Genomic DNA, 23,437 nt, shown 5'->3' with positions numbered 1-23,437 from the left:
TTCCTGATATTATGAATCAAATCTTAACACAGCCTGCTAATGATTGTACTAACCTTTCTAGGTGGCAGTGTCCCAGTTTTTATCTTGTATGCCTAGAATACATGCCGAGCAGGCTGGTTCTAGGCTGTTATGCAGATATTCAAGACATGTATGGGTTGTTGTTGACGGTTTTGCCTGATAACTGCTAGTTTGGATGTCAGATGAATTATGGCAGACATTAATTTGGTTATATTAGCATGTATATGCGGCTCTCAATCAACTGTTTCTGTTACCCTCTACAAAAATAGGTTGTCTAGGCATGAGCTTAGTCTTATCTCCAAAACTACTGCAGTTGATGCTGTCAAGTCTTGGAAGGCCTTACAGTATCTCACAGAAGTGAGTACACCCCTCACATTTTTGTAAATATTTTATTATATCTTTTCATGTGACAACACTGAAGAAATGACACTTAGCTACAATTTAAATTAGTGAGTGTACAGCTTGTATAACAGTGTAAATTTGCTGTTACCTCAAAATAACTCAGCACACAGCTATTAATGTCTAAACCACTGGCAACTAAAGTGAGTACACCCCTAAGTGAAAATGTCCAAATTGTGCCCAATTAGCCATTTTCCCTCCCTGGTGTCATGTGACTTGTTAGTGTTACAAGGTCTCAGGTGTGAATGGGGAGCAGGTGTGTTAAATTTGGTGTTATCACTCTCACCCTCTCATACTGGTCACTGGAAGTTCAACATGGCACCTCATGGCCAAGAACTTTCTGAGGATCTGAAAAAAAAGAATTGTGCTCTACATAAAGATGGCCTAGGCTATAAGAAGATTGCCAAGACCCTGAAACTGAGCTTCAGCATGGTGGCCAAGACCATACAGCGGTTTAACAGAACAGGTTCCACTCAGAACAGGCCTAGCCACGGTCGACCAAAGATGTTGAGTGCATGTGCTCAGCATCATATCCAGAGATTGTCTTTGGGAAATAGTACACTGCATCAAATTGGTCTGCATGGCTGTCGTTCCAGAAGGAAGCCTCTTTTAAAAATGATGCACAAGAAAGCCCACAAACCGTTTGCTGAAGACATGCAGACTAAGGACATGGATTACTGGAACCATGTCATGTGGTCTGATGAGACCAAGATAAACTTATTTGGTTCAGATGGCCTCAAGTGTGTGCGGTAGCAACCAGGTGAGGAGTACAAAGACAAACGTGTCTTGCCTACAATCAAGCATGGTGGTGGGAGTGTCATGGCCTGGGGCTGCGTGAGTGCCGGCACTGGGGAGCTACAGTTCATTGAGGAAACCATGAATGCCAACATGTACTGTGACATACTGAAGCAGAGCATGATCCCCTCCCTTTGGAGATTGGACCGCAGGGCAGTATTCCAACATGATAACGACCCCAAACACACCTCCAAGATAACCACTGCCTTGCCAAAGAAGGGTAAAGGTGATGGATTGGCCAAATATGTCTCCAGAACTAAACCCTATTGAGCATCTTTCGGGCATCCTCAAACAGAAGGTGGAGGAGCGCAAGGTCTCTAACATCCACCAGCTCCGTGATGTCGTCATGCAGGAGTGGAAGAGGACTCCAGTGGAAACCTGTGAAGCTCTGGTGAGCTCCATACTCAGGAGAGTTAAGGCAGTGCTGGAAAATAATGGTGGCCACACAAAATATTGACACTTTGGGCCCAATTTGGACATTTTCACTTAGGGGTGTACTCACTTTTGTTGCCAGTGGTTTAGACATTAATGGCTGTGTGTTGATTTAATTTGAGGTGACAGCAAATGTACATTGTTATACAAGCTGTACATTCACTACTTTACATTGTAGCAAAGTGTCATTTCTTCAGTGTTGTCACATGAAAAGATATAATAAAATATTTACAAAAATGTGAGGGGTGTACTCACTTCTGTGAGATACTGTATGTGAAGATTTTATTTGACGTTTGCGTTTATCTGCTGTACATGAACCTTAACAGCCCTCCCTTGATATACCAATTTAAAATGAAATGATTCCTTATATTTTTGTATGCATTTCTTTTTCTTCAGATGATATCAAGTTTTTTAGATCAGCAAACCATCTTGTTTGTTGATACAGCTGACAGACTGGCATCCTTAGCCAGGGACGCTTTGGTACATGCTCGGTTACCAAGTTTTGCAATTCCTTACGCTATTGATGTGCTGACAACAGGATCATATCCGCGGCTGCCAACATGCATTAGGGTATGCCATACTTCTCTGTCTTTTAGCAGTATAGTATACATTGCAGTTTCTGAAAATGTTTATCTTTTCTATCTTTTGTAATCAGCTATTTAGTTCCCTCAGCAAATAACGAACTACTAGGCAACAAAATCAGTGGTAAGGCTTTTAATGTTCTTCTTTTTGCATGTTGCTAATTTTTCACTGATTTACTTTACAGGATAAAATAATTCCTCCAGATCCTATTACTAAAAGTGAGAAACAATCAACTCTACATCAGCTGAACCAGATCCTCAGGCATCGACTGGTTACCACAGATCTCCCACCCCAGCTGGCCAACCTTACAGTTGGTAAGACTGTTTTCTTCTAGCAATGTGTTGTACTCTATTAGCCATAGATAGTAGAGGAAAAGTGAAAATGTAGGCAAATCCTTGTTGGCTAACTGAATGTTTGGTAGTGCAAGAATAGTCATTTCTTTGTGATGGGAAAGCCATTGTCAACACATGGCACCATGCCTGACGGTGAGAATGGAGTTCTGTTAGCAAGCAAAATGTGTTGGCTGTATTTTCACTTTGGTATTTTTTTCTTTCTAGTAGCTCTGTACCACTTGGATAATCCTGCAAACCTGGTCTGCTTAGAGGGATATAAGGGCTGGAGTTGGAGATAATGTGAATTTTACAGGACACTAGTGATATATTGTCTTTTGGGCAAAAATAAATGTGGAAACAAACCTCTAGGACTCTAGGATTTCAAGTTGTAAAACAGTAGTAGTTTCACCTAACTTTGTTGTGAAATGTACATAAAGATGCTAAGGACTTATGCTTTGCTATTAAACGTACGATACATTTCAACAGTATGCATTAAAGTAGAACTATAGGCAAAACCTTTTTTTTTCCATATTGGATAGAGCAGAGGGTTTTCACCCCGGTCAGACTTTTTTAGCCATCTGTGTCCCATTTCAGAGATTTCACTTCCTGTCCCATAGCCAAACAGTAATTGAGAGGAAATCCTGGCAAAGCAAGGGTTTCCCTTCGGGACCCCAAGGTCGCCAGAACTAGTGTCCCCATTGGAAGATTTACCCTCTATTACTTTTCTGGGGACAACCTAAAATTTGGGATTTTCTTTTTGCTATATCAACTGACAGGAGTTCTAATCACTCTCACCTCTATCCAAAACCTAAAAAAAAAAGAAAGTTTTGCCTTTTCTTTAATAATCCTCTTTTAAAAAAACAGATATTGGGAAAACAATTCTTTGTTGAATTTTAACTTATTTTTTTCTTAAATGCAGCAAATGGAAGAGTAAGGTTTCGTGTAGAGGGGGAATTTGAAGCAACACTTACAGTAATGGGAGATGATCCTGAAGTACCTTGGAGGTTACTTAAGCTGGAGATTCTTGTCGAGGATAAAGAAACTGGAGGTAACATTTATGTTCTTACAAGTATACCCTCTCTTTAACTGCTTAAGGACCGCCCTATAGCAGAAATACTGCTACAGGGCAGCACCTATCTGCAAAATCGCGTGTATATATATGTGATTTTGCATTTCTACCCCTACCCGCGCCGCCATTCGTGGTCGTGGATTTCAATCACTGGGTCCCAGCCGGTAATTACCTGCCGGCGCCTGGTGATTACCGACAGTCACTGACAAGGAGGAAGACTGTATTGTTTACAGGCTTCCTCCCTGCCAGCTCGGGCACACTGCTCAGGATGGCTGTGCACAGCACAGCCACCCTGATCAGTGTGCTTACAGTATTTAACCCTTTGATCACCCCTCACATTAACACCTTCCTGCCCAGTGCCATTAGTAACAGCGTCGGTGCTTTTTTTTTTGTTTTTTGTTTTTTTAGCACTGATCACTTTATTGGTGTCACTGGGGATGTCATTGACACCAAGGTAGGTCCCCCCCCAGTGTCAGTATGTCCGCCGCAGCCCCGCTAAAATTTACTGATCGCCGCCATTACTAGTAGAAAAAAAAAATTCCCGGTATCTCTACCGCCATTTGTAAACGCTATAACTTTCACGTAAACCAATTAATTTACATGTATTTGTATTTTATTTTAGCAAAGACAAGTAGCATAATACATTTTGGCCTACATTTTATGACGAAAATAGATTTTTTTTTTTAGTTTTTTTACTGGACATGTTTAATAGCAAAAAGTAAAAAATATTGTTTTTTTTTCTCAAATTGTCGGTCTTTTTTTGCTTATAGTGCAAAAAATAAAAAACGCACAGACAATCAAATAGCACAGATAGCTCAATTCGTGGGAAAAAAAGATGTAAATTTCATTTGGGTGTAGCGTTGCATGATCACGCAGTTAAAGTATCGCAGCGGCGTAATGCAAAAATTGGCCTGGTCAGGAAGGGGGATAAATCCTCAGGAGGGCAAGTGGTTAAAGTGTTGTGACATCGGAGTTTCAGTATTACCTTACTGGCTGGCATTTTTTGTTTGAAACACAAAATGTTCACTTAAGATTTCTGTGTGCCTCGGGAGCATTTTTAATATTTTCTCCACATGTTGAAAACTGTTTGGCTAAAAAGTGACTTAAAACATATATTTTCTGAAAGCTGAAGCCCTGTATAATAAAAAGATGGTATATTATGTATGGTAAATTTTTATCTCAATCACAGAAATGAATTTGCTTCTTTGAGCTTACAGGTGTTCACTTCTCTGGGGTCCGCTTCTCCTATACACATTTAGCAAAGCCTGGAGCCGCACACCTCTTCCAAAGGGTGAAATCAACTTTATTGTTCAGCAAATGCACAAAAACAGACACTTCACCCAGGATGCTCCCTCCGACTAAAAGAGAAATACTTACTTTTGCTCTCCTGTGAACAAAAATCAGCCATTATCAAGCTAAAGCCCGCTATTAGCTGATGTCAGAGTGCCGCTTCAGGCTCTGAAAGGATCCCGACCATATTATAGTGATCCACCCAGCTGTCTGATTTTACAGCTGGATCTGGCTGTTAGCATACGGCTGAAAGCCAAAGTCAGCTGCTTGTGCCCGCTTCAGCCCGGCACTCTAGTGAGCACTGGAGGGGGAGAGCGATGTTGGAGGATGGATTCTGGGTGGAGTGCATGTGTTTGTGCATGTGCTGAACAGTAAAGTTGATTTTTATATATTTCTATTTATTTTTAATACAATTTTATTATGTTGACAAAAATTCAGTTAATCTAAGAAAAGCATGTCATCAAGAATAGTAAGATGTCTCCTATACTTTTGTTGATGGTAATTGAAAGAGTTTTACTGATAATGTAACACCAAAGCATTTAGAAATGTATAACCTGTCATTAGAATGTGCACCCCTGATTAGTTGCAGAACTGTAGAACTTTAGATTAAGATTAATTTGTTTTGTTTTCTTGTTTTTCAAAGATGGTCGTGCCCTTGTTCACAGCATGCAGATAAACTTCATCCACCAGCTGGTTCAGTCCAGACTTTTTGCTGATGAGAAACCACTCCAGGACATGTACACCTGTTTACGTATCCTTTCTGCGTTTAGTAGAATACTTCTTTGCATTTTAAGTGTGTTTCTTTTAAGTATACAGTACATGTTGGCAGTTCTAACATTTTATCTTTTGTCCGTTTTTGATTTTTACTTGTTTGCCATTCTGTATCTTGATTGGGTTTTAATTTATTATTTTACATAGTAATGTATGCCTCTAGTTTTTGTCTGTACATGCTAATCACATTAACTGAATACTAACCAGTTAAACCATTTAGCCTGACAGGGAGTCTGTTTTTTAGTCAGGTGAAACCCTTGGATTTAAACTGAATTAGAGAAGCACATAGGAAACAGTCCTTGTACTAAGTAGGAAACAGAGCATGCACACATATTGTGCAAATTTTGGCTGCCTACTTTCACATCTGTTTGCAGACTTTACAGAGAAACCAGTATTTTTTTTTAAAGCTTAGTTTATTAAGAAAAAAAAATTTTTTTATAGTTATTTTGGTCCACCATGGACCGATGTAAGCACATATATTTCATTTTGATCCCTTTGAAGCCGTAGAATCACTGTGGGCACCACTAGTACAATGGTCTTCACTGTATTCTTGGTCCCACACCATTCAGAGAACACTTTGTATTTTCTCCATAAATGTAAAGTGTTCTCTGATTAGACACAATGGCAAGGCGAGGTGGTGATGTCATGATCAGCATGTATTCACTGAGAAAAATGTTATCTGAATGAAGCCCGCAGCCAGCCAGTGACCGGAAGATGGCAAGCATCACTGGGAGGTGACAAGCATCACTGTAGTAGTGGTGGCTAATATAGAGATTTTACGCTTCCACAGAGATTGGCCAGGTATGAAATATGCATACCTGGAATTCAGCTTTAAGGGAAGAGGAAAAAAAAAAAAAAAAAAAGCTAAACCTCCCTTTTTAATATAACAGAACTGTATTATGCTTTGTACTAGTTGCTTTGACTGCAGTGCAGTTCGGCAATAATCCTTTTTAAAGGATAAGTGTTGTCAACAGTTTAACCAGTTTGCCTGTGTATTGCTAGTTTTTTTTTTTTTTTTTAAATTTTTACTATAGTGCAATTTTCCTTAATTTTGCTGTTGCCCAGACTCCTTCTGCTTATCACTTCAGCTTGAAGTTCTACACTCACAGGCCCTGGCACTGATAAGAGAACGCTGGGGAGATCTAGTTCAGATTGAACGCTACATTGCAGGAAAATGTCTAATACTCGGTGTTTGGAAGTATGTATTCCTTTTATATATGTTTATGCAACTGGATATTTTTGCAATCCTAGATAATTAAATTGCTAACCTGGTCTTTTGTCCAGAGATTTTGCTTTATGCTCAATATTTCAATTTCATGTATTTCTTTCTGGGCACCTAATCTATGTAGTTATGTTAGTTTATGGATACAGGCTATCTACTGGTTTTCTTTTCCAGTACTGCCAGTTGTGCTTTTAAAATACAACTGCCCATAATCTTTACATTGCATTAATTTAATATCCAAATGGAAAGAATCTTAAACAGCCATCCCTCAACCCCCAACTGCTTGTAATGTGATGTGCAAGTAATTTTGCTCTCAAAGATCACAACAGACTCTAAAGCAGGGGTGCTCATCCAGTGGCCCTCGACCTCAAACCAGGGAATTGCATGCCTGGGGTCGGCAACCTGTTGATTGTGATACTGGGCTTGCCAGCATGCTATCCCAGATCATTAAAGCGCACTTCTCCTGGGACTTTGCTAGCAGCCTGGAGATGCCAGCAGAAGCTGGAAGAGGAAAAACATGGTCAGTGTACTAAATACACTAAGTTTTTTCAATGGGCATTTTAGCACCAACATAAGGGTTAACAACTATTAGGCTGCTTTCATACCAATCATTGAGTGCAGTGCACTTGCTGCTTTCCGGGGGGTTAGCTGCACTGAGCCATTATATCCTGAGGGTTTGGTGCGCTTTCTGAAAGCGCACCAAACCACCTGAATGCTGTAGTTTGGTTTCAGAAAGTGCAACACAACCACATGATATAACAGACGTCTAGGGCAAAATACAACTAACCTGCAGGATAGCCACAGGTGCACTGCACTGCACCCACAATGCTGGCAAACTGCAGTGCAGCAGTGTAAAAGCAGCCTTATAAGGGGCTCAGGACACCACTTGTTTAGCACAGGGGTCACAATAGCTCCAGAGGGCCCATGCAGCCTTCTTGTCACATTCTGTTTCATACAGAAGAGGCGGTATGGTGGCAGGAGGGGCAGGGGAGTGGCATACACTGGAACTGATCCTCTCCATTTTTTTCCTGCAATCTCTGAAATCGGGCTTCTCCCTTCCATCAGCATTCATCTGCTGCAGTAGGAATTTTTCATTACGCTATTCAAAAAATTAATTTTGAAATTCTAAACCATTTTATTTCATTTTGGCCCTCACTCTTCAAAAAGTTTTGCACCTCTGCTCTAAAGTCTGGTTTCAGTTGGTTTTTAATAGCTTAGACACATCTGTGGTTTGTTTACATTAGGAGACAGGCAGTCTTTTAAGATCTCTCCAGTGAAAGGCACTAAGATTTCCCCTCATCTGTGAAGTTTGAAGACAAACTTAAGTGCCTAAAACTAGAAAGGGTAATTTGAGCTTGTTTAAAGTGCTTTTCTGTCAATTAAGGGGCACAGGCCTTACTGTCTTATTATACTGCTGCCTACAGATGGATTGGACATGGGCTAACGGAAAATTGTAGACCAGCTCAGTATAACCCCTCCTACTCCTGGCATGCCTCAGGTTTTTGCTAGTGTCTTAGCAGGATTGATATACTTTTTTTTTACTGAGAAAATCCAACCAATTTTTGGGGTTTTTTTTCCCTGGAGTTGGTTGTAGGGTTCTTCTTTTATTGACTTAAAACTAGGGCTGAAATAATCAAAATAATAGATTATGAAAGTAGTTGTCAACTATTTTCATAATCGATTAGCTGGTCAGCCGCTTCGTTGACCTGCATACAGAATGCATTATTTGTTTACATATCAGAAAATAAAGTCCACCTCACATACAGCTCAGTACAGGGCTCTGTCCAGGGAAGATCAGCATCTGAACCCAGAGATTCTGATTTACAGGAGGTAATATAAAGCATTATAATTAAAGTTTTTCTATCTGCTCCTTCAAATTTTCCTACCACTGTGGTTGAAAACGAATGTAGGTTTAACCCTGCTAATGATTAGAAAATTAAATAAACATTCTTAAAACAAAAATTTTCAACCAACAAATGTGTTTGTGTATGGCCAGCATAAGTGGTAGCAGACGCAGGTAGCTTGCATCAAGTTACCTGCCTATGCCAAGAGAGTCTGTCATGCATAATATTATAACACAGTCCTTTTCTTTAAAGCAAAATTTTGATCTGAGTCTGATGACCAGATTCAACCTCCTAATAGTAAATATCTCTTCTTTCTGTTATTTATATATTTGTTATTCGAAATTTTGTTCCCTAACCATATAGCTGGTTATTTATATTTACCAATGCTTATAGATTTTAGTGGTGCACCGAAATGAAAATTCTGATGCCGAAACTGATAGCGAAAATTTAGAATGCATGTGGCCGAAAACCGAATCAAAACATCTGCGTATATGGTGGTGGCTCGGCTCCAATTTTTTTTTTCTACTTTTCATGTATATATTTTTCTTTTTTTTTAACTTATGATTTTATTGCTATCACATATTGGACCAATAGTACCCTATGTGATAGCATATGAGTGACAGGTCCTCTTTGTAGAGGACAGTGTGTGCAAGGAGAGGAGCAGTCTATACAGTGAGGGGGCAGGGTATACAGAGAGGCTCCCTCACTGGCTGTCACCATGGGGTTTATTTACTAAAGCTGGAGAGTCCAAAATCAGACTCCCTTCTGCATAGAAACCAATCAGCTTCTAACCTCAGCTTGTTCAATGAAGCTTTGGCAATGAAACCTGGAAGCTGATTGGTTTCTATGCAGAAGGGAGTCTGATTTTGGACTCTCCAGCTTTAGTAAATAAACCCTCTGATGTCAGTGACAGTTTTTAAATGCAATTGCCGGATTTTTTGTTTCTTCACTATAGCTCACAGAATTAGCTGTCACTTTCCCTGGAGTTAAAGGAAACTTTGTTTTTTTTTATCTGGGGGTAAAAATTAAAAGGAAACTTTTTTGTTCTTTTAACTCTGGGAAAGAAACTAAAAGAAAACAGTTTCTTTTAATTTTTGTTGGGGGGGGGAGTAACAGCTAATTCTGTGAGCTATAGCGAAGAAACAAAAAGCTGGTAATTACATTTAAAAACCAGCACTGGCATATACTGATAGCCAGTCAATATATACACTGCTCCTCTCCTGCCTTTCTCAGCCACGTATCCCCCCCCTTTCACATCTGCAGTACACACAGTCTCCTGTACTGGCTAAATTATTCCCATCGGCCAAATGCCGATTGGGTTATTTTTGGCCGATATGTTTCGGTGGCCGATATGTTTCGATGCATCTCTACTATTCAAGAATAAATTTCTTTACATACTGTATTAGCTAAATTAGACTCCAAACTTTTTTGAGGTTTTTATCCGATTATTCGAAACAATATTCGGCCAACTAATCTATTATGAAAATAATCGTTAGTTGCAGCCCTACTTGAAACAAGATTCCTTGCCACACCACTGCTTGAGCTGGGCTCTATATAGCAATCAGAAGCAGCATTTCATTAGCCTAGCTTTTTGGAGTTCTTACCTGGACCCCTCTGGACTCAGCACATAAGGTTAATCTGAAACATGACTGTGCATTGTGGTGTTTCCCATGCCTGAATATACTGTGAAAGTTAACCACAGAGTGTGTTACAGGTCCAAAACTATGGTACATCCCCAAATGTGACCTTGTCTCAAGACTCACTGTGTGTGTAAGGCTGGTTGGGTTAGTTTTTTCATTGTTTGCACTGTTGAGCGCCATTCTATTTTTCTGCCACTGATGGTTTAATCATGGTTAGGGTTAAGGCTCAGGGTTTGAAAATTATTTATAAGTGCTTTGTGCTCTGATCTCACTATACAGCATAAAAGAAGAACCATCCCACCCTAATCAGCATCAGCTGTCTGGGTTTATGAGTAACTGAGGCGTTACCTCACATTTTAGGTCTAGATGCACTACTGCTATGTGGTGCAACTTGGCAGTCATACCTCTGGTGACCCCAGCCCATACTCCCCTAGTGGTGTTGGGGGTGTTTACTTGGTGTACTGTAAGAGAACGACCGCCTGCAATCTGGAACCTTTACCCTTTTAATTGGGGGATCCACATCATTGGAGTCTTCCTCAGCTACTTCGGCCTGGGCTGAGCTCTTTGCCTTATCTTCAGGGACTTCCACATACACTTTTTGGGCCACGTGCACTCAACCCTTTATGCACATTAAGGCCCTAATTGCACTCTAGTGCTATCACCTGCAGAGTCCCTCTGACCCTTCTGAGTCCTATCAGGCCAGGCCACTGGTCTTGTGACCATCTCTGTCTCATTGTGCCATCAGTCTATAATATTTTTTTTCGACCCCATATTCTCTTGCCTTCACCTCATAGTTACAAAGGGGTTGTTTCAGACCTTATAGATGCAGTGTGTGCTATCCTGCATTTGGATGATCAGCCTGCTTTCTCCAACCTTGGCCTTTTTCAGTGCTCCTACAGCTGCATGACCTATCCCTTTATACCTGCTGTTTGAAGTATTCCTCAGTAGACTGGAAGGATCTCTGGCCCCACCTGTGAGTGTAAGAAGTGTTTGCATTTGAGAGGGAATTTGTTGAACAATGGTCTATTCCTAATGTGAATCCACTAGTGACTCACCTTATTAGACACAACACTGTAGAGGACAGGTGAGAGTTCTTTCCTTAAAGATTCTGCTGACAGGCAGGTAGAATCCTTCCTTTTAGTCCTAGTTTGAACTGGCTGGCAGTGACTTTAATCTGCCAGGCCTTGTCAGATTGGGTTAGTTTCTTTTAAAAGGGATCTCTCAACAGCAACAGCAAATCCCTGTTTCATTGAGTCTGACTTTCATCCATATCATAGGGCTCGAAGTCTGAGGCTGACTAAATCCTCTGAAAAGCCTTTGGCATAAAGGTGTTCTTCCACCACTTCTACTTGTGGGGGGCTGATTATGCTTCCTTGTGTTCCCTTGGGTTTGTTCCTCTGACACTCAGGTGAGGTGAACCTCCCTTTTAGCCTGCAGGCTAATTCCGTGCCTCTGATGACCTCATTGGTTGTTCCATACTATTGTTCCTGCAAGGAATCCTGATCCAGTCTCCCTGGGTTCCTTCCACACCTGAAGCGCTTTCTTCAGTGCTGATGTTTTATTGGGTTCTGGGACTATGCTCCATCTTTGGACTAGGTAGCCCCTGGTGTCATCCATCAGCCTCTGTAGGAGGAAATTTGTTTCTCCCAGTGTCTGCAGCATTTTTTTAGCTTGAGTACCTCCATCCCTGGGGCTTCCATCTGGTTCTCCAGAACAAATCAGTTCCCCCTATGTTGGGATATCCACTGTTGTACAAGTTATGCTGCTTCTGACCCTGTTGGACATCTTCTAGATGTTGCAAGCGCCTTCACCCCCTGGTAAGGTATGGGACTAGTCCTTCTGACAGAGAAGTAGCTTGGTTCCTGCACTGGATGCTATTGAGAATATTTTGACAATATTGGTCCTAATTGCACTGTATCCCCTAAGGGCAATGCCTTGAAAACTGGCTCTCCTTAACTAGTAACCTCTGTGTAGAGGTTACTTAGGTGCATTTTAGATCCTTCATGTCAGGCAGAAATCATAGCTGTCTTAAAAATAGCAAGAACATCAGCATAGATGCCAGAGTTTAACAAAGAGGTTACTGCAGGCGACAGATGTGGCTTGAGAAAGACTTTTATTAAGTACAATAAAGTTTAAAAAGTAGTAAAACTAGAAAAATTGAATGACACACAACACCTTATTTTTTTACTTTAAATTAAAGAAATACAGTAGTGTCAGGAATAGTACGGACGTCTGTAAGCATATACCGTCAGATGCATCATCACTGATCCAACAACTTCAGATCAATCATGTGACGTATGAAGCTATCAGTGATTGGCGGAACCCCCCCTGAAAATTACCATCACATGTTTTAGCAGGTACTTCCATGGGGGCTAGATAGAACCACATAAACCTTAAGCATGGAGAAGACCATAACAATGGTTCACCCTCTATTCCTCTGGGTGCTCTTATACTTTACCCACCTAGCTATGAAAATGAAAAAGGGACCTTAGGTGATAAAGAGCTAATCACCCAGAATAGGGTACCTCTTGCTCTTGGGTAAGTGTTTACATTCTGGTGCAGATAACTAATTACTGCAATGAGACTACCATTTAGTCTGTCAGTCGCACCCTTCAAAATTTCCCATATCACTACCCACTTGGCTGTGTGGATCCTAGGGCTATAAATACGGGGGATCATCAAACTAGTAGCTCGTAAAGCAGTATATTGCACAACAAAGTACCAATTAAGCGTGACAATATAAACCACATATAATTCACCCTTTTGGAGCTCTACTCCTGAAAATTCAGCTTGAAAGTATGAGCTTCCATCATGATGCATAATAACAGCCCTGTTGGATGGGTTATGGCATTAATAGTTGCATTCAGGTATGGTACCCCTAGAGGCTCAATTGCTGTAATCCTCATTGTACGTCACAATGGGTATATACTTGCATACATGAGCTTTCACCACGGGGGTTTATATGTTCCAATCTGATGGTAAATACTTAACTCTATGTCAGGGATATGTCAACAACTGATATATTCGGACTGGTAGTCCATGATCAAATCTCACCGAACAGTGAGTAACAACATAAATAGGGCTGTGACAGATAGTCTTTGTAGACACTGGTATCATATAATAGCACAGTTCAAGGATGGTAACTGCCAAATAAGAAGTTCTTATAGAGAGAGAGACGCTGCTGGTCATAATAGAATGTAGCCTGTAGGTAAGAGCTCTATGGGTGTACAACAGTTCTCTAAGCTGTGTCCCTCACTAGGGCAGCTTGCACACGTACACTTTTCCACAGTTGGTGATCAGGGAACACTTACATGGCTCTCTGCTATGTCTGAGATCGGTGTTGTGTATGTGGCCGTTGCCTTGATATAATGAAGTCTGTGGCTGTTCTGCATGTGTGGTGACTGATGCCTGTTTGTGGGAAAGCATGTTGTGGCTTGGACTTGTATACTGAATGTCTTGTCATTTTTGAGCATATTCTTGCAATCTTTATAAGGATATCATAGGTAGAATTTCATGTGCTTTCCCAAGTTGCCAAATGATGGAACACATTAGCTTTCAGCTGCAGGTATCCTCTGCTGAGGAAAGCATACATCCTGAGGAGCCTGTGAGACTAATTCACTTGGGACTAGATCTTCCTTTTATGGCTGAGCCACAGCCTCTTGAGGAAAGCCTGCCAGATGCCTTGTCCTAGGTTTACGCCTAATCGGATACATGTACTTAGCGGTTCTGTTAAAGTGCCTGCTGCTTGCCCCATGGTTGTTGATGCTTTTTGTTAGGAATGTCTCGTTGCTTGTGCTCTGGTTCAGGGAGGCCTTGACTTTTTTTTTTTTTTTTGCCATGCTACAGTGACACATCTGGACATTGAATAGGATGCCTAATTTCATCCTTCTTCAATTGTGGAGGTTCTTATTTCTCAGTTACTTACACTTTATGAGCTATTGTGTTGTGTGGATGCTGTAATCCCTCTGGTATACATCACCCAGCTAGATTGGTTGCCTAGCTAGGCAACCCATTTCTGTGTCAGAGGTTTCACTCTCTGTGGTATGTGCTGCCTTGGCCTTCCCAGGTCTTGTTTTACTTGGATCTTGTTTCGTCCTAACTTCAACCTTGGGAAGAGTTCCTTCTGAAAGATATATTTTTTTTTATTACCACATCATGTTATGAGTCTTTTCTAGTCCATTTGGGAATTTGTTAATGTTCCACCTGTTTCGGTAGTTTTTCCATAATGTATGGGGATATTCCCCAAGTGGTGGTAACCTTCTCTGTCCTGATCTTGTGCATCAGGATGATTCTATATTTTCATTCCTTGGTCATGTTCTCTAATAGGGAGTTCTACTTCATCCAGGCTCAGATTTTTCAGTTGATCCTTCAAGTTGCTCCTTTTCTGCAGTCAGTTTCTGTCCTCATCATAGGTCTTGTTTGCGGTTTTCTGACTCCACAGTTGGACCACTTAAGAGCATCCCAGCAGTATTTGAATTCCTGTGCTTCATCAAAGGATGAGAAAGAAAAAAGGATTTTTAAATCCTTTTGAAGTCTTTTGGGTTACGCAGGTCCCACCCCCTTTGTCTTTATGACCGTGGTTTTGATACTGCTTTGCTACAAAACTGAGTCATGCTGGGAGTAGGAGGGGTTATTATGGGCTAGGCCTACAATTGTTTTGTTTACCAGTGTCCAGTCTTTTTGTTTACGGTACTATACCTTGATAGTATCTGAATTTTGTGCCTCCTAAAGGGTTTTACGGCGAAATACAAACATAATTTACTGCTTCTTCGGAATATGTGAATACTTTGGTGTGTACAGTCTGTGCATTGCTGTTTTTTTCTAAAATTTGCACTATGAAATTCTTTTTTTCACTCTTTCATTTTCTCTTTTTATTTATGTATGAATAAAAATGAAATTGTCTGTTCAAATTAAAAAAAAAAAAAAGTAAAAATGCCACACTGTTCAGCACTAAGTAATACTCAGTATTTCTCTGCTATGTGGAGTCCAGTGACTTTGTCTCCTTCTAAATATGATGCAGTGTTCTGGTCTGCGTGGCCAACTATGTGAGGAAGGGGAGAAGGTCATTATCCTTATGTAAACTCTAATACCCACTAACACACACATTTCACAAAGTTTAGATCCAGCATGTTATTCTTTTTCCCATATATAATTTAAGCCAGTTAAAATGTTACTAAATCCACAACAGTAAAATCAGTCTGTATATGCAGTAAAGTATGCTTGTTATACTCACTGTGGAACCTAAGGTGTTAATCCTCCGCATTGTGTAAAAAGGCTGTTTAAATCCTGTCTTCTCTGACCTTCCCCTTCTTCCGTCCCCAATCCATCTGCTGATGGTACAGAGCCCTAGCAAGCACTCTGCACATGCTCAGTTTGCTATGTATTGCTAGAGGAGTGTTTTTTTTTGTTGTTTTTTTTTGTTTTTTTGGGAGGGTGCATGTGATTGGCACAGGGCCAATCGGCACTGTCCAGACAGAGGGTCAGGGGTCATGCAGCCTCATAGGACAGTCAGAGGAGAATGAAAATTCCACAAGATTAACCAATGCTCAGCCAGTCACTCATAGAAAGCACAAGACTGCTATATACAGCTGATGAGAAAAGGTATTTAGGTTTATATTTGCTAAAATAATTGCACTTCCATGTTCTGTGTACTGTGGGAGACCAGATATAGTGAATGTGGGGTCCTGGGTTTAGTAACACTTTATTGTTATGACACAGTGCATCTTATGTCTGCTCTGATGTCTGTTATTTACCTTTACTATGTCTGGCCAACCTTATACATTGCCCTCACTGCTTTTAGCTGTTGCAGTTAAGACATTGTTGATGGCATACTTCTTAGGTCTCATGCACACCGAATGTTTAGGTGTTTGATGTTTTGTTTTTTATTTCTTCCTGTAAACTCGCCTTTATGTTTAACTTTTGTCCATTCCACTTTTTACAGACATTTACAGGCATATTAGAAGAGCGTTTCCAGGCAGAAAAAAAAAATTACAAGTGCATTCAGCATTAGAGTAGTTAAGCATTTAGCAGCAGAGTGGAATACAGCAGTGGGTTATAAAATGACATAGCAGGCATATTATGGTGTTTCTTTTTTTTGGCAGTAATTTTATAACTTTAAAGCACCACAGAAGTTTGCTTTTAGTTGAAAAAGTGGATTAAATGACACTGAATATTGAAATTGTAAATACAAGAAACCTATTACAGATTTTGCTGGGGCGAGCTCCCAATGTTAAGCAGGAATTTAAGCATGATCCTTTGTCTTCTTTTTATATAGCCAGCAGGTTCTTGGAAGAAAAACAGGTACTGCATCTGTTCACAAGGTCACTATAAAAATTGATGAGAATGATGGCTCAAAACCTCTTCAGATTTCTCATGAACCCCCTCTACCAGCTTGTGATTCCAAACTAACAGAAAGAGCTATGCGGGTAAGAAATGGCTTCTGAATAAAATTTTTCCTAATGTGGTAAACCGCACTTTAGAAAGTTAATAATTTTATTTTTTCTGTTTTTAGATTGACCATCTGTCTATAGAGAAACTGCTAATTGACAGTGTCCATGCAAGGTCACATCAGAAGTTGCAAGAGCTAAAAGCTATCTTAAAGAGTTTCAACCCCAATGACAGCTGTATGTATTCTACCTTTATGTTCTCACTTTCTATTTCTGTTTTACAGTTGTTATAGTTTAAACAAGTGCTTTCACGAGAGTGTTTGCAGAGCTTAATGGGATTTCTGATCAGAAGGCATAGCCTTGCCTTTTTCCTTATTGACTGCTTGTGTCTACTTTTACACTGTACCAGTTTGTTTGCACTTGCAATTGGAAAGGGTGTGTCCCTCCTTTGGCTTATTCCGCATTGTGTGTGTTGAGGTGTGAAAATACCTTATTAAAACAGAAAGTAAAACCTGCAAAAGAACAGAATTAAACATATCTGTCCTGGCATCTGGGCCTCCAATCTTTACTCTGTTGCAGAGCTACACCTGCCAGCAGAAACTTCAAAATCTTCCACTCCTGGGTGGACCGATGCCTATTTCCCTCGCCATGCATTGTGGTTACATCTACATGCCACCATGCTTCTGTTGCCTGTTATGTCCCAGGGATATATTAGTGACTAGTAATTAGCCATTCTAAGTCACTTTAATATGATTGTTGTTACCAGGCTGTTACAGTGGTCACTTGCCATTTCACTCCCTGGTTCTCTGTCAGTGCTTGCTTCCTGGGTGTAATGGTGAGACTAATCATAACAATAAAAGACAGGCCACCTCACCTCATACATGAAGTAAATGGAATGCAGATGTGAGCTTCTACCAAAACCACAGGAGGTAGGAGTCTGCTGTGAGGTATGCAAACATCCTTGCATCCTTCCAACATATATAACTTACATGGAGAGTGATTTTTTTTTTTTTTTTTTATCTCTACAAAAGTGGTTTTGCACACATTGAAAGTGGATGCACTGCATGTGAAAAGCTTGAAGAGCTTTCTTTCCTCACCTTGGTGACTGGATTCTTGAAGCTTGTCAAGTCTGGACTTCTGCATTCTGATGATTGCTGGCAGTACTCTGCTGATGACTTTACAGCCCCCCAAAAAAGCGTGTTTGGCTGGCTTAATTTGTTAGCGATCAAGTCCTAGATTGTCTTTGTGTTTGATGTATGTAGTATTGCTCGAACTGCTACGTATTTAAATTTCAGAGAAATCTCTTTATTAGTTTGTTTTAATGCTTGTTCTACAAAAAGCTTTTATTAAAGTTGAGTAAGTTCTAGAAAATATCACATGTTCCGGCAAAAAGTATAACAAAAAGGCGCATATGCTCAAGTAAAAAGAAGTCCGTCTCTATCATAATCTGCACTCGATCTGCAAGGAGGGAGATGGAACAAAAACCAGAGCGGAACAAAGGCACTGAGTGCAATTGTTACATACCGACTGTAAAGTCATGTAGGCATTCTACTAATTGAGAGATTCGATGTCGAGAGCTGAACTCCTGATATCTTAAGTGTATTGAAGATTATGAAAAATAGTAAATGCTAGGAAGGCACTCTCATTAGAGCGCATCCTGTTAATAGTGGATATAGTAGGACAGGACACTCAAGTAGCGTTAGTCTTGTCGGATGGAAGCATCGCTTTAGTTTTTGGATAGTTTTAATGCTAATTTGCTTTAGTCCCAGATGCAGAAAAAAGTTATCCTATCTATGATTGCTTTTTAATTGATTTTGTATCTTTGCTTTTCAGCGTTTGTGGAAACTGCTTTGCCAACCTTGGTCATTCCCATTCTGGAGCCCTGTGGCCGCTCGGAGTGTCTTCATGTGTTTGTTGATCTTCATTGTGGAATGTTCCAGCTAATGCTTTATGGATTTGGTAAGATTTAGTTGCTTGTATAATATATATTAATACAAGGTTTGTTTTTATCTTTTACAATTACTGTTGTGTTTTCCACAAATGCCTTTAAATATTATTTAAATGAGTTTAAAAGAGGTTTTTCAGTCCTTTTAGAAATTATTATAAATCAGCGACTAGAAATAATGTAGCTGCTGAGTTTTATTAAAGAGAGGCTTACCTGTCCAAGGATCCAGCACTGTCCTCTCCAGGGCCAGTTCTTCGCCAGTCTTTAGTTCCCCAGCACCGGCATGTTTACTGTTGGAAGCCGGCTGTGACTCCTTGTGACTTTACAGCCGGATCCCCACTATGCATGCATGAGCCTGTGCGGAGTATGTGGCCCCGCAACATGCTGGGACCTGTGACATGTCCAAGGAGATTGTGGGTGGGGGGTGGGACGTTCAGTGTATGCAGTGTGCTGATAGACTGGCAGAAGTATAACTCTCAACAGACACTTTTGGTACATTCCAGTCAGGAAAAAACAGGGGTGTGTCAGTCTGTGAATGGGACTGCAGGCATGCCCTGAGGATTTGGCAAAGTGCAATGTGCCCTGTGAGTATTCAGATGAGAGAAAAAAATATGTGAAGGAGGTGCGGCTTTCTTCTGTTGAACTTGGTGCATCAGGCAGACAGTATCTTATGTATGGAGCTGGATGGATGCATGGCAGAAGAACTGACCACAGGAGATTGACATGTTGTGTGCAGGCACAGTGTCCTGTAACTCCAACACAGGTACGCAGATTAACCACAACAGCTTTGATCTGCTATGCTGCTTGTCATGGTCAGATTTAGAGAAGAAGCTAGAAGAACTGGTAGGATCAACAGGTACAGTACTTCACAGGAGAAGAGGAAATAAATTAAAAAAATAGTAGGCTAGATTTACCAACTACAGTTTTAGTACATTTCCAAACACATACACTTGTTACTAATTTTTGGGGTAATATATACTTTAAGTATTGAAATGCTAAGATCAGCATGATGGCCAGACAGCTAAGATTGATTGGTATGCAGTACTGAGAATTGATGTTCGACTAAATCTTTTTTTGAAGGGTTCATCCACCTGGAAGTGTTTTTTTAAGTAAGAAATGAAGTCCTATGGAATGTCACCCACTGGCTTTATGTATTTTCTGGAAAATACATTCGTGGGATCCCTATCAATTATTTCTGACCTTGATTTCTCCCACCTTTCAGGTTTTTCCACCCCACTTTGTGGCAATTCCACTTTAAGGGTCGATTTAGATGTGTTTCTAAATCTCCCTTTCCTCTGTGGCATGATCCACGTTAGGATCTACTTAGAGGCTGCTGACAGGCGATGAGCAAGCGACGTGCCGCTTTCTCACTGCATGTTATAACCCAATTTTTGCCTCCAAATGTGCCGCATATGTGTGCATTGAACATGGTTGCGAGGCATTTGCGATGCTTCCCCATTTACCTGAGTGTGTCACGTACAGCGGGCTTGCCATCTGCTGAGCGTTACATCTCAGGTAGAGTTTGCTGCTGGCGTGAGGCATCACGATCATAGCATGTAACCACTCCCGTCTACGGTCTATTGCAGCCTAAGAGAGAGCAGTTGGTGGGTGGCAAAAGTGTGGCTAAAATACTAATTTTTGCCGCCTTCCAACTGCCCATCTAAATTAAGTCTTACTGATTTTCCCCATAATGTATTAAAATAAAAACCCAGCAGAGAGTGTGACCCTCCTTAAAATGACTGTGTGTTTATCTGAGAATTGCAGGGATCTGATCATCTGGTTTCCTGAGAGGTATAAGACAACTTCAGGTGGTTTCTAGCATCAAACAAAAGCTAAAATATACTTTTAAAGGAAGACTGACTTTTGAAGGGCCATTTCAGTGTTTTTACATAAAAGGAGATCTACTTGATCTTAATCTTAAACCTAATCTTTTCAATACATGTGTTTTGTTTGTTTGTTTTTTTGAAACCCCAGTTTTCTTTATCACTTGTAATTTTGTATTGTATATACATGGTTGCAGCTATCAACGTACTGTGGGTTTGACAACCTCCTTAAAACAATTCCCTTTTTATTTGGCTGGTATATCAATGGTTTTAAAGCAGGCCTCCCTACCCCACTCGTCTGTTCTTACCACCATTACTGTGCTGTAATTCTATAAATAAACACACTTAAAGAGAACTTCTTGCCTCTTCTTTACTGTTTGGCCTCAAGCTAATGTGCCATTCTTCCTTCTCATTTTGCATGCCACCATTTTCAAAAGATGTCGCCTTCTTATTTGATCTGTGTTCGGTCACTGATGCCATTGTTTTTGACCTTGCACATGCACCATAAAAAATCTGGGGTGGCTTGTAAATGTAACCTTCTTGGGGTGCACCTGTGAGGCCAGGGCGACCTGACCAGTGCCTCAGGAAAATGTAAGTTTACAAACTTGCTTGATTTTTACAAATGACTACTATGATATTTATGCATGGGCAGTAAAAATCCTGCTATCACCCAGAGAAGCTGGGTGATGGCAGCGTAACACAATGCTTTATCTGTTTTACAAAATCTTTCATGTTGAAAATAGTGTAAAAAACCCGAAGAGCAATTGTTTTATATTAAGCAAGACACGCCTAGAACTGCAAGGGTTAACACTACATTGGTGATTTAAAATATGTGCTCACTGTTAACAAACTTTCTTTTTAATTGGTCTATAGTAAATGAATAAAATGTAGAATTTCCATGTCAGCATTTGTGTATATATAGCTCTGTATTGACTCCTTGAACATTTCATTAGAATACTGTAAAGTAGAACTAGAGGCTCCTGTATGACGATCTAAACAAGTACCCAGTCTGATTAATATTGCATATGCTTCCTACATTAAACAAAAATCTTCATTTTTCTTCTCTGACTGAGCCAAATCATGTGTTGTACCTCTGCCTCCTTCCTCATTCTGTTGCGCCATTCACAAAGCAGAGCACAAATGTCATCATTGTGCTTTTGTGAATAGCAGAGTGAGGGGTGTGAAGTGCTGAGCCAGAAGTGCAGCTCCTTAGCTTTGTAAACTTATGCAGGCCATAGATGGGTCGAAAACCAGCCGTTTTAAAAAAAAAAAAAAAAAAAAAAAAAAAAAACACGAAAAATCGGTCGTTCAATAGGCCGACGTTACCACCAACGGTAAAAAAAATTGGCCGATTTTCGTCCCGTCTACGGCCAGCATTTAATTACTTCTGTTCCTGCAGAGAGCTCCACTATTATATTTGACATGAAAAAGTATTGCGGTTGCAACAATGTATCTATTTGTATCCATTTCAGATACAGATGTTTTTATTCGGATACAAATAGATACATTGTTGCAACTGCAATACTTTTTCATGTCAAATATAATAGCGGACTGGAATTCTTATTCTTTTTCTTCTTCTTGCAGGCCACGGCTCATGCGCAGATTTTTTATCGGTAAAAAGATCGGCCGATTTGCCCATCATTGCCAGGAAGATCGGCAGATTTTTTTCCAACTTCACCGATTAAAAAAAAAAATGTGCCAAAACCCTGAAAAACGTCTGACCAATTAACCCATTAACGGTGTGAACATCGGCCGATTTTTTTTTTGTCGAAAAATCGGCCGATTTTCGACCTATCTATGGCCTGCCTAAGTATTTAAAAAATAAAGTAAGAGCGATAATGCGTGATTTAAAGATATTGAAAAAAAAAATTGATGTGTCCAGAGTTGGGCTTTAGGTCCTCCAACACATACTGTATCTTTTTTTAAATAAAATTATAGCCCTTACAATCACTTTAACAGTGATATTTCATGTTTCTAGCTAAATAATAAAACCACACATTTAGAAAGTTCTTCACTAACATTACTGCATTTTTAATGTATTCTTATTTTTCTCTCTTTTTAAACTCATCAACTAATTAACTGTAGACTGAAAATCATCAATTACTGCTTTTACTTCTCGTCAGAGGAAGAAACCTTTTTATTTTACTGATCCTAAAAATGTAAACAAGGACTCCCAAAGTCCACACAGTTTCTTAGTACTCTTAGTTAATTTACCTCATATAAGGAAGAAAACTGAGGAAATTAAATAGAGAATCTTAGTTGCATGTTAAACAGCTGCAATTAAAAAAGTGCTTCCAAAAGTTTCAGAACAATAATTGACAAGGTATTAAGATTGCATAATTTAAGGCTTTGGCCAGAGATGTTTGTAATTTAATTCAGGGCTGCACAAGAATGGTGTAGACACATTGCGACTCCAGCGTGAGAGTGGGTATGTTGTTGATTGTGGAACTGAGTGCCCTTTCTGTTACACTGCTTATAGTTGGTCCATATGGAGATGCTTAGATAAAAGCTATTTATGATGCCCTTTTGGAATTCCTTCTGCTGTTCAATGAGTAATTTGTATAAGACTTAAGCTAAGTTTAGCTAGCAGGGAGGGAGATTCTTGATCCAGACGGACATGATGGCTCAAAATACTGCTAAGGGCAGTATAGGGGGAGTACAGTTGCCACAGCCAATTTGTCTGTGGTTGTGTGTTTGAACAATTACAAGCTAAGGTATATATTCAGTTGCATGGTTATTGTACAACTAATAATTGTTTTGTACTTTCTTTACACAAACCCAATAAAGATGAAGGTTGTGAACACCTCCTTTATTTAAAGTAAAAAAACAAGGTGTGTATACCATTTACTGACTCTGACAACTTAATCTTATTTTGCAGACCAAACAACA

At 40.0% G+C, this 23,437-nt stretch overlaps 1 protein-coding gene across 2 annotated transcripts in view; it reads left to right on the top strand.

Moving 5' to 3' along the window:
- MED14 (mediator complex subunit 14) overlaps positions 1 to 23,437 on the top strand; it is a 92,803-nt gene that overhangs the window by 18,074 nt on the left and 51,292 nt on the right. For both annotated transcript variants that reach the window (XM_089673925.1, XM_089673924.1), the window contains exons 4-12: positions 2,041 to 2,214; positions 2,411 to 2,540; positions 3,478 to 3,606; positions 5,561 to 5,668; positions 6,754 to 6,886; positions 16,669 to 16,819; positions 16,906 to 17,017; positions 18,614 to 18,739; positions 23,427 to 23,437. The exon at positions 23,427 to 23,437 is cut by the window's right edge and continues 68 nt beyond it. In XM_089673925.1, the coding sequence (XP_089530051.1) occupies positions 2,041 to 2,214; positions 2,411 to 2,540; positions 3,478 to 3,606; positions 5,561 to 5,668; positions 6,754 to 6,886; positions 16,669 to 16,819; positions 16,906 to 17,017; positions 18,614 to 18,739; positions 23,427 to 23,437 (1,074 nt within the window). The remainder of the gene's footprint in view (positions 1 to 2,040; positions 2,215 to 2,410; positions 2,541 to 3,477; positions 3,607 to 5,560; positions 5,669 to 6,753; positions 6,887 to 16,668; positions 16,820 to 16,905; positions 17,018 to 18,613; positions 18,740 to 23,426) is intronic.

This window comes from Staurois parvus, unplaced genomic scaffold (assembly GCF_062004578.1).
Source record: "Staurois parvus isolate SC_StPar_1 unplaced genomic scaffold, SC_StPar_1.0 ptg000145l, whole genome shotgun sequence".
NCBI lineage: Eukaryota > Metazoa > Chordata > Amphibia > Anura > Ranidae > Staurois > Staurois parvus.
The sequence above is the reverse complement of the archived record's forward strand: the minus strand, read 5'-3'. Positions and strand labels throughout refer to the sequence as shown.